This window comes from Lipophrys pholis (genome assembly GCF_963383615.2).
Source record: "Lipophrys pholis genome assembly, chromosome: 13".
NCBI lineage: Eukaryota > Metazoa > Chordata > Actinopteri > Blenniiformes > Blenniidae > Lipophrys > Lipophrys pholis.
Window position 1 is genome coordinate 29,083,657 of NC_137632.1, and position 13,520 is coordinate 29,097,176.

At 43.7% G+C, this 13,520-nt stretch overlaps 1 protein-coding gene across 2 annotated transcripts; it reads right to left on the bottom strand.

Annotated features, from left to right (window-relative positions):
* Window positions 1-7,266, bottom strand: LOC308118895 (uncharacterized protein). 2 transcript variants are annotated; one of them, XM_080478582.1, is made up of 5 exons: window positions 6,778-7,266; window positions 5,661-5,781; window positions 4,824-5,026; window positions 1,187-1,338; window positions 1-658 (listed from the first exon to the last, which is right to left on the bottom strand). In XM_080478582.1, the coding sequence occupies exons 1-5, from the start codon at window positions 6,830-6,832 to the stop codon at window positions 572-574; spliced, it is 618 nt and encodes a 205-aa protein (XP_080334708.1). In that variant the 5' UTR covers window positions 6,833-7,266; the 3' UTR covers window positions 1-571. The 2 variants fall into 2 exon arrangements, with proteins under 2 accessions (XP_080334708.1, XP_080334707.1); XM_080478581.1 differs by having other exon boundaries at window positions 310-658; window positions 1,187-1,330; window positions 6,778-6,935.
* Between the last annotated feature and the right edge of the window lie 6,254 nt (window positions 7,267-13,520).

Sequence of the window (13,520 nt, forward strand, 5' to 3'; positions counted from 1 at the left end):
GCACGCTGCACTTTTCAGTTTTTTATTTGTGAAAAAAAAGTTAAAGTCAAGTATAACTTTCTTTGTACTTTCACATAAAATTCCAATAAAATATATTTATGTTTTTGGCGTATCATGTGACAAAATGTGGAAAAGTTCAAGGGGGATGAATACTTTTGCAAGCTACTGTATATATCACTTGTATATATCACTTGTATTTTTGCATAGTTTAATGTATAGGTTCATATTTCTATTGCTCCGGGTTTAAATTATAGTTTTTTAAATTTATGCGGCGTTCAGTGTGGGCAGCAAGGTAAGAACTTCATTGTTCAGGGAAACACGTTTCTTTACTGTACACATGACAATACACACATTGATTGATTGATTGATTGATTGATTGATTGATTGAGATCAGTTAAATGGTGATAAAAGTTGAATCTGTGAGGAGGAATAGAGAATAACTGCAGTCTGTGGCTCCCCCTGCTGGTCTGCTTCAGTACTGCACAGGCTTCACCGTCAGTAGTGAGAGGAGCACACAGATAATGAATTTGAATATTCTGTGAGCACAGCTGTGTTGAAAATCTTGTTTCCTTCAGGAAACATTTGATGGTCGAGCAGCTTTCCTCATCTCCACGTAGGTGGCGCTCTCTCCGTCCGGTCGGATCCCACTGTCCTGGAACTGAAAATCAAAACGGACACAAACTCAGTCATGTACACATCTAAATATTCAACATATCTAAATATTCAACATATCTAAATATTCAACATATCTAAATATTCAACATATCTATATATTCTGTAGAATTCTGTTCACGTGTGTCGTATCGTTTCAAACTTGGGTCAGAAGAAGAAACGTCAAACAGGAAACCAGCAGTTTCATCTACTGTTTATTCACTATGTGTGTTTTATCGTTGTTTTCTCACATTAAAAATCTATTTTATGAGGATTTTATGTGATCGACCAAAACAACGTGTAGTAGAAAGAAACTTCTTTATGTTTATATTTCCCTCCGTTTCCATGGAGACAGGGTTCAAGCTGTGTGTTTTCATTGGCTCGGAGTGGCTCATTTGCTTTTTCCTTTGAAAACATTGTCGTGCAAACAGACACCAACTTCTGGGCTGCATCCCCACAGCATGATGCTGCCTCCGCCGTGCCTCACAGTGTGGAGTGTGTGTTCAGGGTGCAGTGGCAGCAGAGCGAGGCTCACCTTCGCTCTGATGAAGAGGATGGTGATGAGACAGCTGTACAGTGACATCACAACCAGCAGCCCAATCAGAATCCACGTGAGCTGATGAGACAGAGAAGGGGAAGGAGGAAGAGGAGGAGGAAGAGTGGCTCTTTGATCTGGTTCCTGTTGACCTAGAGAAGAAAGCAAAGTTGTTTCCTGTTGGTTCATATTGACACGCAGAAGGACGTTATGACTGATATTATTACTTATATCACTTTTTGATGTGTGTCCTTCGTGTTCTTCCTGTTAAAGTGGACCTGAGGCCTCATTGTGTTTAGTTTCACTGCTGATACTGAACCAGGAGGTCCAACATGAGGCTGGCGGGCCAGAACCAGCTGGAGATGGTATCGACTTGTGGCGGAGTTCGACTAGTTCAAAAATTCTAACCATCACGATCATAAGGCAAGTGGACCTGGTCTTTATTTGTCCCACAGACAGCGCCGGTGCTCAATATTTACAGTGAAAATATCTTTAGAGCGACCTGACCTCTGCTCTGCTTCCTCCAGAGAACGTCTCTCCTCATGCAGCTTCCTGCTTTTAACAGATAAACCCTCCATGGGTGTGGTGAACTTATCCTAACTATCCTGGTGAACTAATATTCACATCCTCTCGACTGTAGACGACGGTATTGACTGTAGATGGTATTGACTGCAGATGGTATCGACTGTAGAGGGTATCGACTGTAGACAGTATCGACTGTAGATGACGGTATCGACTGTAGATGGTATTGACTGTAGATGGTATCGACTGTAGAGGGTATCGACTGTAGACAGTATCGACTGTAGATGACGGTATCGACTGTAGATGGTATTGACTGTAGACGGTATCGACTGTAGATGACGGTATCGACTGTAGATGGTATTGACTGCAGATGGTATCGACTGTAGAGGGTATCGACTGTAGAGGGTATCGACTGTAGATGGTATCGACTGTAGATGACGGTATCGACTGTAGACAGTATCGACTGTAGAGGGTATCGACTGTAGATGGTATCGACTGTAGATGACGGTATCGACTGTAGATGGTATTGACTGTAGACGACGGTATTGACTGTAGATGGTATCGACTGTAGAGGGTATCGACTGTAGACAGTATCGACTGTAGATGACGGTATCGACTGTAGATGGTATTGACTGTAGATGGTATCGACTGTAGAGGGTATCGACTGTAGAGGGTATCGACTGTAGATGGTATCGACTGTAGATGACGGTATCGACTGTAGACAGTATCGACTGTAGACGACAGTATCGACTGTAGATGGTATCGACTGTAGATGGTATCGACTGTAGAGGGTATCGACTGTAGAGGGTATCGACTGTAGATGGTATCGACTGTAGATGACGGTATCGACTGTAGACAGTATCGACGGTAGAGGGTATCGACTGTAGATGGTATCGACTGTAGATGACGGTATCGACTGTAGATGGTATTGACTGTAGACGACGGTATTGACTGTAGATGGTATCGACTGTAGAGGGTATCGACTGTAGACAGTATCGACTGTAGATGACGGTATCGACTGTAGATGGTATTGACTGTAGATGACGGTATCGACTGTAGATGGTATTGACTGCAGATGGTATCGACTGTAGATGACGGTATCGACTGTAGATGGTATTGACTGCAGATGGTATCGACTGTAGAGGGTATCGACTGTATACAGTATCGACTGTAGATGACGGTATCGACTGTAGATGGTATTGACTGCAGATGGTATCGACTGTAGATGACGGTATCGACTGTAGATGGTATTGACTGTAGACGGTATCGACTGTAGATGACGGTATCGACTGTAGATGGTATTGACTGCAGATGGTATCGACTGTAGATGACGGTATCGACTGTAGATGGTATTGACTGTAGACAGTATCGACTGTAGATGGTATTGACTGTAGACGGTATCGACTGTAGATGACGGTATCGACTGTAGATGGTATTGACTGTAGATGACGGTATCGACTGCAGATGGTATTGACTGCAGATGGTATCGACTGTAGCTGACGGTATCGACTGTAGATGGTATCGACTGTAGATGACAGTATCGACTGTAGATGGTATTGACTGTAGACAGTATCGACTGTAGATGACAGTATCGACTGTAGATGGTATTGACTGTAGACAGTATCGACTGTAGATGACGGTATCGACTGTAGATGGTATTGACTGTAGACAGTATCGACTGTAGATGACAGTATCGACTGTAGATGGTATCGACTGTAGATGACGGTATCGACTGTAGATGACGGTATCGACTGTAGATGACGGTATCGACTGTAGATGGTATCGACTGTAGATGGTATCGACTGTAGATGACGGTATCGACTGTAGATGGTATTGACTGTAGATGGTATTAACTGTAGACGACGGTATCAACTGTAGATGTATCGACTGTAGGCGGTATTGACTGTCGAGGGTATTGACTGTAGATGACGGTATTGACTGTTAATGACGGTATCGACTGTAGATGTATCGACTGTAGGCGGTATTGACTGTCGACGGTATCAACTGTAGATGACGGTATCAACTGTAGATGTATCGACTGTAGGCGGTATTGACTGTAGACGGTATCGACTGTTGATGACGGTATCGACTGTAGACGACGGTATCGACTGTAGATGTATCGACTGTAGGCGGTATTGACTGTAGACGGTATCAACTGTTGATGACGGTATCGACTGTAGATGACGGTATTGACTGTTGATGACGGTATCGACTGTAGGCGGTATTGACTGTAGACGGTATCGACTGTTGATGACGGTATCGACTGTAGATGACGGTATTGACTGTTGATGACGGAATTGACTGTTGATGACGGAATCGACTGTAGATGTATCGACTGTAGGCGGTATTGACTGTAGACGGTATCGACTGTTGATGACGGTATCGACTGTAGATGGTATCGACTGTTGATGACGGTATCGACTGTTGATGACGGAATTGACTGTTGATGACGGAATCGACTGTAGATGTATCGACTGTAGGCGGTATTGACTGTAGACGGTATCGACTGTTGATGACGGTATCGACTGTAGGCGGTATTGACTGTAGACGGTATCGACTGTAGATGACGGTATTGACTGTTGACGGAATTGACTGTTGATGACGGAATCGACTGTAGATGACGGTATTGACTGTTGATGACGGAATTGACTGTTGATGACAGAATCGACTGTAGATGTATCGACTGTAGGCGGTATTGACTGTAGACGGTATCGACTGTAGATGACGGTATTGACTGTTGACGGAATTGACTGTTGATGACGGAATTGACTGTTGATGACGGTATCGACTGTAGATGACGGTATTGACTGTTGATGACGGAATTGACTGTTGATGACAGAATCGACTGTAGATGTATCGACTGTAGGCGGTATTGACTGTAGACGGTATCGACTGTTGATGACGGTATCGACTGTAGACGACGGTATCGACTGTTGACGACGGTATCGACTGTAGATGACGGTCTTGTTTTAACACAGAGGAACATTGTCTTGAAATCTACAGTTTGAGGACGTAGTTTTGTGCACATTGATGATTCTCTGCCATCTTTAATGTGAGACTCTTTATGGTCATTTTGCTGACCAGGCCTGTTCTCCGGTTCTCTGGCTGGACTCACCGCTCTTCAGTTTGGTTGGAGTTCCTTTCTTGAGATCGAATGTTGGGATGTCTCCACCTTCTGTCACTGTCACCTCACACTCATACGAACAGGCCATGGCCTCCGGCCCGACGACCAGCAGGACGAACAGGTACTTTCTGCCATCTCTGATCACTTTGAGGCAGTTCTCTGTTCCTGGGCAGATCTTGGAGGGCCTTCCTGTTCTGAGAGTCAAGAGGGGGACGTCAGCCAAAACTCACAAATATACTACGATCCAAACCTCCAAACCTGACAGCAGCAATGCGGTGTTCCTGCTGGGGTCAGTCAACTCCTCCACAAACACTCGACAGGAAGTGACGGAGCACAAAGACATTCCAACAAGATGTAACATGGACTGCGTCGTCATGGAAACATGACGTTCTTCATGTCGTCATGGAAACACGATGCTCCTCATGTTGTCATGGAAACATGATGCTCCTCATGTTGTCATGGAAACATGATGCTCCTCATGTTGTCATGGAAACACGATGCTCCTCATGTTGTCATGGAAACATGATGCTCCTCATGTTGTCATGGAAACATGATGCTCCTCATGTTGTCATGGAAACATGATGCTCCTCATGTTGTCATGGAAACACGATGCTCCTCATGTCTTTCTATTTACAGTCATTCAGGTTTCACTCAGTCTGGCTTTGTTGCACCTTTTTAACGTTTCCGGTGGTTCTTTTGCCCGCTGATGGGAAAATGGTCACATGACTTTGATGTCATGTTGTCATTTTGTCAGACATATCTGCCCCACATCATCATCATCATCATCATCATCATCATCATCATCATCATCATCACAGCTGTACGTACGGCGGGATGCGGTTGAGTCGGACGTCGTGGGCCAAGTGGACCTCGGAGGTGTGCTCACAGCAGATGGAAACCACGTGATCCGAGTTCACGGTCCGGACCTGAGGCTGGATCACCTGGAACCCTGAGCACACAGAACCAGGAACAAGTAGAACCTTCACATTTCTACGTCCATCAATCAGCAAACTGCTTTAGTTGGAAACAATTAGTAGCTTTCATATGTTGTTGGCATCGAAACAAGTCTGAAGAAAATGTGTGTGTGTGTGTGTGTGTGTGTGTGTGTGTGTGTGTGTGTGTGTGTGTGTGTGTGTGTGTGTGTGTGTGTGTGTGTGTGTGTGTGTGTGTGTGTGTGTGTGTGTGTGTGTGTGTGTGTGTGTGTGTGTGTGTGTGTGTTAGCATCCGGGGCGTTAGCATCGTTAGCATCAGCAGTTTTAATTAGTGAAAGTCCAGAAATTTAGAGAACCATTTCAAAGCGGTGAAAGTTGGACGCTAAAAGTTTTAGAAAAGAAAATGTGTGTTTGAGTTTCCGATGAAAACTTTACGATACGACAGAGACTCCCTCTGATGTCCCAACACATGTTGAATTTACACTGTAAAATTAAAAAGCACATTTTAATTAAATAATGAAGTTAAGCAAAAGTATTTTAACACAAAACACTTTTTAAGTTCTACCATCATGATTTAAGTGAGTTCCATCAATTTTTTTACACTTTCAAGATGTTGTGAAATATAATCAATGATATTATGATTTTCATTATTTCATCTTGTTACTATTTTGGTTCATCCGGGAAATTGTCAAAGTTATTTATTTACATATTTATTTACATATTTATTTATTTATTTATTTATTTATTTATTTATTTATTTATTTATTTATTTATTTATTTATTTATTCTATATTCCATATTGTTCTTTATTCGTTAACATTTTCCATAAAATGGTAGAAACATGCAGTTAGACCTGTTAATATTACCATTAGAGAATAAAACTCTGTAAAGTTGGTTCTGCGGCGGAACCAGCCGGGCTTTACAGTGCGGTCTGGTCCAGACCAGCAGAAAGAGCAAAGTTTCTTTGACAAAGCAACGATTAAATGTGTGAAACTTTGAGCGATGACTCCTACCATGGCTCGGTTTCAGGATGAAGCTCAGGAAAATGATGAAGACGATGGAGGACATGTCTCCTCGCTGCTCCGCTGAAATAAACTAAAAGCCCCGAATTCAACAGGAAACAACGTCTCTGAGGTTGAACCGTTCTCTGCAGATTCTCTCGGGTTGTTTCAGGTCGTGTTGATTTTCTTTGGTTTTTGTGGAGTTACTTCCTGCTGTCGTTTTCTCACCGTTTGTCTGAAGCGTTCATCAACCACTTCCTCTGGGCAGGAGCGCTCTGCTTTCTGTTTCACTGAAAATACAGATGAAAGTTCCTCCAGCAGAACAAACTTTGTTCCTCCATAAAGGAGAGGTTCTGTCCAGAGAACCAACCAAACCAGAACCTCTCCTCTCATTCCAACCTGCAGGTTCCTCAATCCTTCACAATAAAGTCCAGAAGTTTCCAGACAAACCATCAAACTGTTGATGGTTCCTGACTGACGCCATCTTGGGAAACCTGCCCCAAGGGATTGTGGGATATCCAAGATGGCGGCAGCTCCAGCCAGAACATCAACATTTGAAAAAGCTCCAGACTTTGTCAAGGAAAGAGCCTTGAATCCTGGAGAAAGTCTGGATGGAGTGAAACTGAAGCTTTTTCCTCAGAGAATCCAGATGTGCAGAGATCCAGAGGACAAACGGGATCTTGTGACACGAAGCCTCGGGAACCTTCAGGAGGTTCTGGGACGCTGAGACGTCAACAAACCGGGGATGTCCCGCCAAAATAAAATGCTGGAAATACCGGTTAGTCTGAGTGTGAAGAGGAACTTCCTTCAGGAAGTTTTTATTAGAGACGAACGTCGACAACTAGAACTGGATCCTAGTTTCATTTGGATTCTGGTGGAGGAACTTTAAAGGGTTAGAACTGAACTCTCACCTCTCAGATTTCTATTACAGCTGTTCGTTTTCTCACTCAGGCCACGTTTACACGGAACCAGGTTTTTAGGAACGTTTACAAAAGAATCTTCATTGACTCTCTTATCCGCCTGGTTCAGAGCTGCTATCAGCAGCCAGAGCTGTAGGGGGCAGTGTATCGCGAAGCCATGATAACTAGGAGTCCTGGGAAAATTAGGCTCAAAGCTTCCTTTAGAACCTCCTTTAGCCTAGGAACCACTGATGGTTCCTTTAGAACTTCCTTTAGTCTAGGAACCACTGATGCTTCCGTTAGAACCTCCTTTAGCCTAGGAACCACTGATGGTTCCTTTAGAACCTCCTTTAGCCTAGGAACCACAGATGCTTCCGTTAGAACCTCCTTTAGCCTAGGAACCACTGATGCTTCCTTTAGAACCTCCTTTAGCCTAGGAACCACTGATGGGTCCTTTAGAACTTCCTTTAGTCTAGGAACCACTGATGCTTCCGTTAGAACCTCCTTTAGCCTAGGAACCACTGATGGTTCCTTTAGAACCTCCTTTAGCCTAGGAACCACCGATGCTTCCGTTAGAACCTCCTTTAGCCTAGGAACCACTGATGCTTCCTTTAGAACCTCCTTTAGCCTAGGAACCACTGATGGGTCCTTTAGAACCTCCTTTAGCCTAGGAACCACCGATGCTTCCTTTAGAACCTCCTTTAGCCTAGGAACCACTGATGCTTCCTTTAGCCTAGGAACCACTGATGCTTCCTTTAGAACCTCCTTTAGCCTAGGAACCACTGATGGTTCCTTTACCAAAGGAGACCAGCTCATGTTCCCCCACAATTCCTTGCAGCGACAACATTTAAAGGAACCCGCTCATCGGAGCTTCAGGGAAACTCAGGATGACTGAAAAAGGAGCAGATCATGTAAGTTACCAAAGCAACAATCTGCCTAGAACCACTTGAAATCATCTAGAACCCAGATCCCAACTAGGAATGTAGTTTGGAAGAACCAACATAGTAAAGTCCAGTTGTATTGCAGCCTCTTCTCACTCTGATTGGTTCTTTATTCACCTGCAGCCGTTTCCCTTTAGTTCCTCTTTTCTTTTGATTTACATTCAAACCTCAGATATTTGATTAGAGGTTAGAACCTCAGAGGAACGTGAGAGGAACCACCTTTATACTACTTTTATCACAAGTAATCAGAACAACGTGATCGCCTTTCACTACCTCCTTTAGGAAGCCTCCTAACACCTTTCCTATCTCCTTTAGGAAGCTTCCTAACACCTTTCCTAACTCCTTTAGGAAGCCTCCTAACACCTTTCACTAACTCCTTTAGGAAGCCTCCTAACACCTTTCCTAACTCCTTTAGGAAACGTCCTAACACCTTTCCTATCTCCTTTAGGAAGCCTCCTAACACCTTTCACTAACTCCTTTAGGAAGCTTCCTAACACCTTTCACTAACTCCTTGAGGAAGCCTCCTAACACCTTTCACTAACTCCTTTAGGAAGCCTCCTAACACCTTTCACTATCTCCTTTAGGAAGCCTCCTAACACCTTTCCTTAACTCCTTTAGGAAGCCTCCTAACACCTTTACTAACTCCTGATTCTATCCACTCTATTTTCTGAGTAACTAGTAACTACAATCCAGTACTCATTCTGAATCTCTTGCACAACACGGTTGAGAACTGGCCAATGTAAATAAGAGCCGGCAGCGATTTGAAACAAACTGCAGTTAGTATACGAGTTTAGAGATACCCGGCCCAACCAGTACTTCAGGGAGGACCAAATACCAATATGAAGAGGAGGACAAAGATACTTCGTACAACGCCAGCAACTTCATCACCAGAGACGCTTGGACCAGAAGAGTTAGCCCGATGTCGCTAAGTAGTTTAATTCAATTCAATTCAATTCAATTTTATTTGTAAAGCGCTAAATCACATCAACAAACATCTCAAAGCCTCTTACAATGATAGAGAACAACAGGACCCAACTAAACCTTCCAAAGCAGCAGGTGTAACAAGCAACAGTGGCCAGGAAAAACTCCCTCGCATGGAGAGAAGTTCAAGAACTCCCTCTTCAGGAAGAAACCGTGGGGCGGACCCTAGACTCTGGAAGGACGGCCATCCGCCTTGACCGGTTGGGGGGAGAAGTACATGGGATAGGACAGGGAGAGAGAGGAAAAGAGGGAGAGAGAGAGTGGCAGACAGGCCAGATAAGTACAAATACTAAGAAAAGTCTATGATGAGCGTTGGTCTGATGATGAGCCAATCTCAGTCTGGAGTTTAAGGGCCGTGCCGTTGCGGTGGGGTCCCGGTGCTGTGGGGGGGTCCCGGTGCTGTGGGGGGGGTCGGGTAGTAGGACCGTCGTAACTCCACTCTGTGAGTCTTGGGTCTGATCCCCTGGATCCTGCTCTCCTCCTGTCAGGGATAAAAAAAGACGGCGGCAGTTTCTGGTGTCTACAGTAATGTTGTTACACAGAGAGAAAGAAAGAAAGACAAGAAACAGAAGCTCCAAATGTAGAGTTCCTCCCTTTAACGGGAGAGAAAAAATCCCCTCAGCAGTCTAGGCCTAGAGCAGCTCAACTTAGTGCTCCTATTTTATTCCTATTTTATTCCTAAGGATAAGCTTTATCAAATAGGAATGTTTTTAGTCTCCTCTTAAATAAACTAATGGTGTGGGCCCTTCGGACCGAGGCTGCTAGTTGATTCCAGAGTAAAGGAGCCATATGGCTGAAACTCCTGCCTCCTGTTTTACTTTTATGGACTTTAGGGATTACCAACAGTCCTGCATCCTCAGAGCCAAGGGCTCGTGGAGGGTGATAAACTTCTAGAAGTTTCTCGATATAGGACGGAGCCTTCTGATGAAGAGTTTTATATGTGATCAGAAGGATCTTGAATTCTATTCTAGATTTAATTGGAAGCCAGTGTAAGGATGCTAAGACTGGGGAGATGTGCTCTCTTCTTCCAGTTCTGGTTAGTAAACCTGCAGCAGCGTTCTGCACTAGCTGGAAGATCCTAACAGAGGAGTTTGGACATCCTGACATTAGGGAGTTACAATAATCTAATCTTGAAGTCACAAAGGCATGAATAATTTTTTCTGCATCTTTGAAGGACAAGAAGTTTCTAATTTTTGCAATATTCCTTAGATGGAAGAAGGCTGTCCTGGAGACATGTTTAACATGGGACATAAAGGACAGATCCTGATCAAAAATAACACCCAGGTTCCTAATATCACTGTTAGAGGTTAAGGTAATATTATCTAAGGTAATCAGACTATCTGAAAAGTAATCCCTGAGCTTTTTAGGACCTAGGATTAGAACCTCAGTCTTGGATGTGTTGAGCATTAAGAAGTTGATAGACATCCAGGACTTAACGTCCCTGAGGCAGGACTCTAGTTTAACAAGTTGGTCGGCCTGATTGGCTTTAATTGATAAATATAGCTGAGTATCATCTGCATAACAATGAAAGTTAATGCTGTGTTTCCTAATTATATTTCCGAGTGGTAACATATAGAGATTAAACAATATGGGTCCGAGGACGGAGCCTTGTGGTACTCCACACCGGACCCGTTCATGCATTGAAGATTTGTTATTTACATGAACAAATTGAAAGCGGTCAGATAAATATGATTTAAACCAGTTTAAGGCTAAGTTTTTAATGCCGACGGCATCTTCTAATCTCCTTAAGAGTATATTATGATGGACAGTATCAAATGCAGTACTAAGGTCCAGAAGAAGTAAAGCAGATAGAAGAGCTCTATCTGAGGCCATTAGAAGGTCATTAGTAACTTTTAGCAGAGCAGTCTCTGTACCGTGGTTCATTCTGAAGCCGGACTGAAGGTCCTCTAACAGATTATTCTCCTGCTGATAATCCTGGAGTTGTTTAGCCACTACTTTCTCCAGAACCTTTGACAGGAAAGGAAGGTTGGAGATGGGCCTGTAGTTTGAGAGAAGGCTTGTGTCTAAGTTTGGCTTCTTAATGAGAGGTTTAATAACTGCTAGTTTAAAGGATTGGGGCACATAGCCTATTGATAGAGACTGGTTAATAATTGCCAGTATAGAATTATTGATTAGTGGCAGTGCCTCTTTCAGAATTCTAGTAGGAATTGGGTCCAACAGGCTAGTAGTTGGTTTAGCAGAAGAAATAAGGGAATTTAGTTCGACTAGTTGTATTTGCTGAAAGCATTCCAGATGACTGTTAGGTTTAACCAGTTCCTCTGTTATGGGGCTAACGGACGGTAGGGTTTGATGGATGTTATCCCTAAGCGTTGTAATTTTATTTTGAAAGAACTTCATGAAGTCCTCACTACATATATTGTTAGGAATGGTGGGCTCAACGCTATTTTGGTTCTTGGTCAGTTTGGCTACAGTACTGAAAAGAAACCGAGGGTTGTTTTTGTTTTCCTCTATTAAGGATGAGTAGTAATTAGTTCTACTTCTACTCAGAGCTTTCTTATAAGTTTTGAAGCTATCCTTCCAGGATACGTCACCTCCACCACCTTCTACTGATAGCGTCAGTAGAGGCTGGTGGAGGAGGTTTGCGTTCGTAGTGGTGTTTAGCCGTATTGTTTGTGTAATTATGAATTCAATTTTAAGGCATTTAATAAGTACTAGTATCAGTACTCGGTATCAGTAAGTCGCTGAAGGCTAGTAGTCCTACTTGTACTCCATGCATCCATAGTTTCTATCATTTCTAATGTTAAACACTGAACTGACTGTTTTCTGTGCGCCGCGCCGCGCCGCGCCGCCGGATTGTCACCAGGTTTGTTTGGCGGTGAGCAGACGTGATGTCATTAACCCTTCGTTGTGGCGACGCAGCCTCCAGTCACTGGACGACACATGGAAACCATGATGACTCCCCCGTTAAAACTCACTCTTATTTACACTGTGTCACAATTACGACATCTGAGACGGACTTTCCATGTGTGGGTTTGAACGGCCGAGGCCAGGAGGTCCTCGTCATCTCCTCCCAGATCTGGAACCACTTCAGGACAGTTCCACCCAGCAGACTTTAAAGCCCAAAGCGGCAGAACAGTGTGGAGGAGAACTGTTCCTCTGATCAGCTCAGATTCAGTGTGGAGGCTCATCGTGTTGCTTCCTATGGTTCCTTCACAATAAAGCTTATTATGGGCTCTTCTCCGTCTAAAGGGGAACATCTCTTCATCTTATTTGCTTTTATGAAGTTATTGGTTGGGTGGATCCGTCTGCCCTCCCAATTTTAATGCACCACATTTACGTCCGGAGGGGCGGCTGGACTGGACTGTGGGGGAGTTGGGCAGACGGGTGGAGCCACCACCACATTATCCTCTGATCTCCACCCTGACTTGCTTCTTTCCTGGAACTGATTCCTCTTGCTGCTGCGCCGCCACCAGCACTGAGTCACTGTGGAGGAAACGGAGTAATAATGGAGAGGCTCCGATGATCGGGGTGGGTATGGAGGCCCGCGGCCTCAAAATATACAGTGCGTCATTACCTACCATCTGTGACCACTAGGTGTCACTGTGTGACCACAGCAAGATGCTACAGCACCAGAAAATCCTCCAACACTGCTGGAAGTGACTGATCAGTCATGATGAAGTATATATATATATATATATCATGTTAATTTAATTCATTGATTTTAAACATTTGTTCAAAAAAATTCACGTAATTGACGCAGTTTTGTTTATTCACGGGTTTTCTTTGTTGTTGTTTTTTTTTACTCCCTTACCGGAGCAGCATTTGCAGCATCTCTGGATGCAGCACCGTGACTCCAGAGCAGCACAACATGAGTGGAATAATATTAAGGCAGAAAGTTTCACTTTAAAAAGCTCTCTGATGGCTGATTGAGAAAGTGAAAGTCTTTAGTTTTACTTTGAAAAGCTGAATTTAA

Bases quoted from the DNA above. Each gene is read 5' to 3' on its own strand.
- LOC308118895 (XM_080478581.1), bottom strand. From the start codon at position 6,832: ATGTCCTCCATCGTCTTCATCATTTTCCTGAGCTTCATCCTGAAACCG. The intron at 5,027-5,660 runs GTACGTACAGCT...CTTGACTCTCAG, and splicing joins CGACTCAACCGCATCCCGCC to AACAGGAAGGCCCTCCAAGA. The intron at 659-1,186 runs GTGAGCCTCGCT...TTTGATTTTCAG, and splicing joins TCCTCTTCATCAGAGCGAAG to TTCCAGGACAGTGGGATCCG.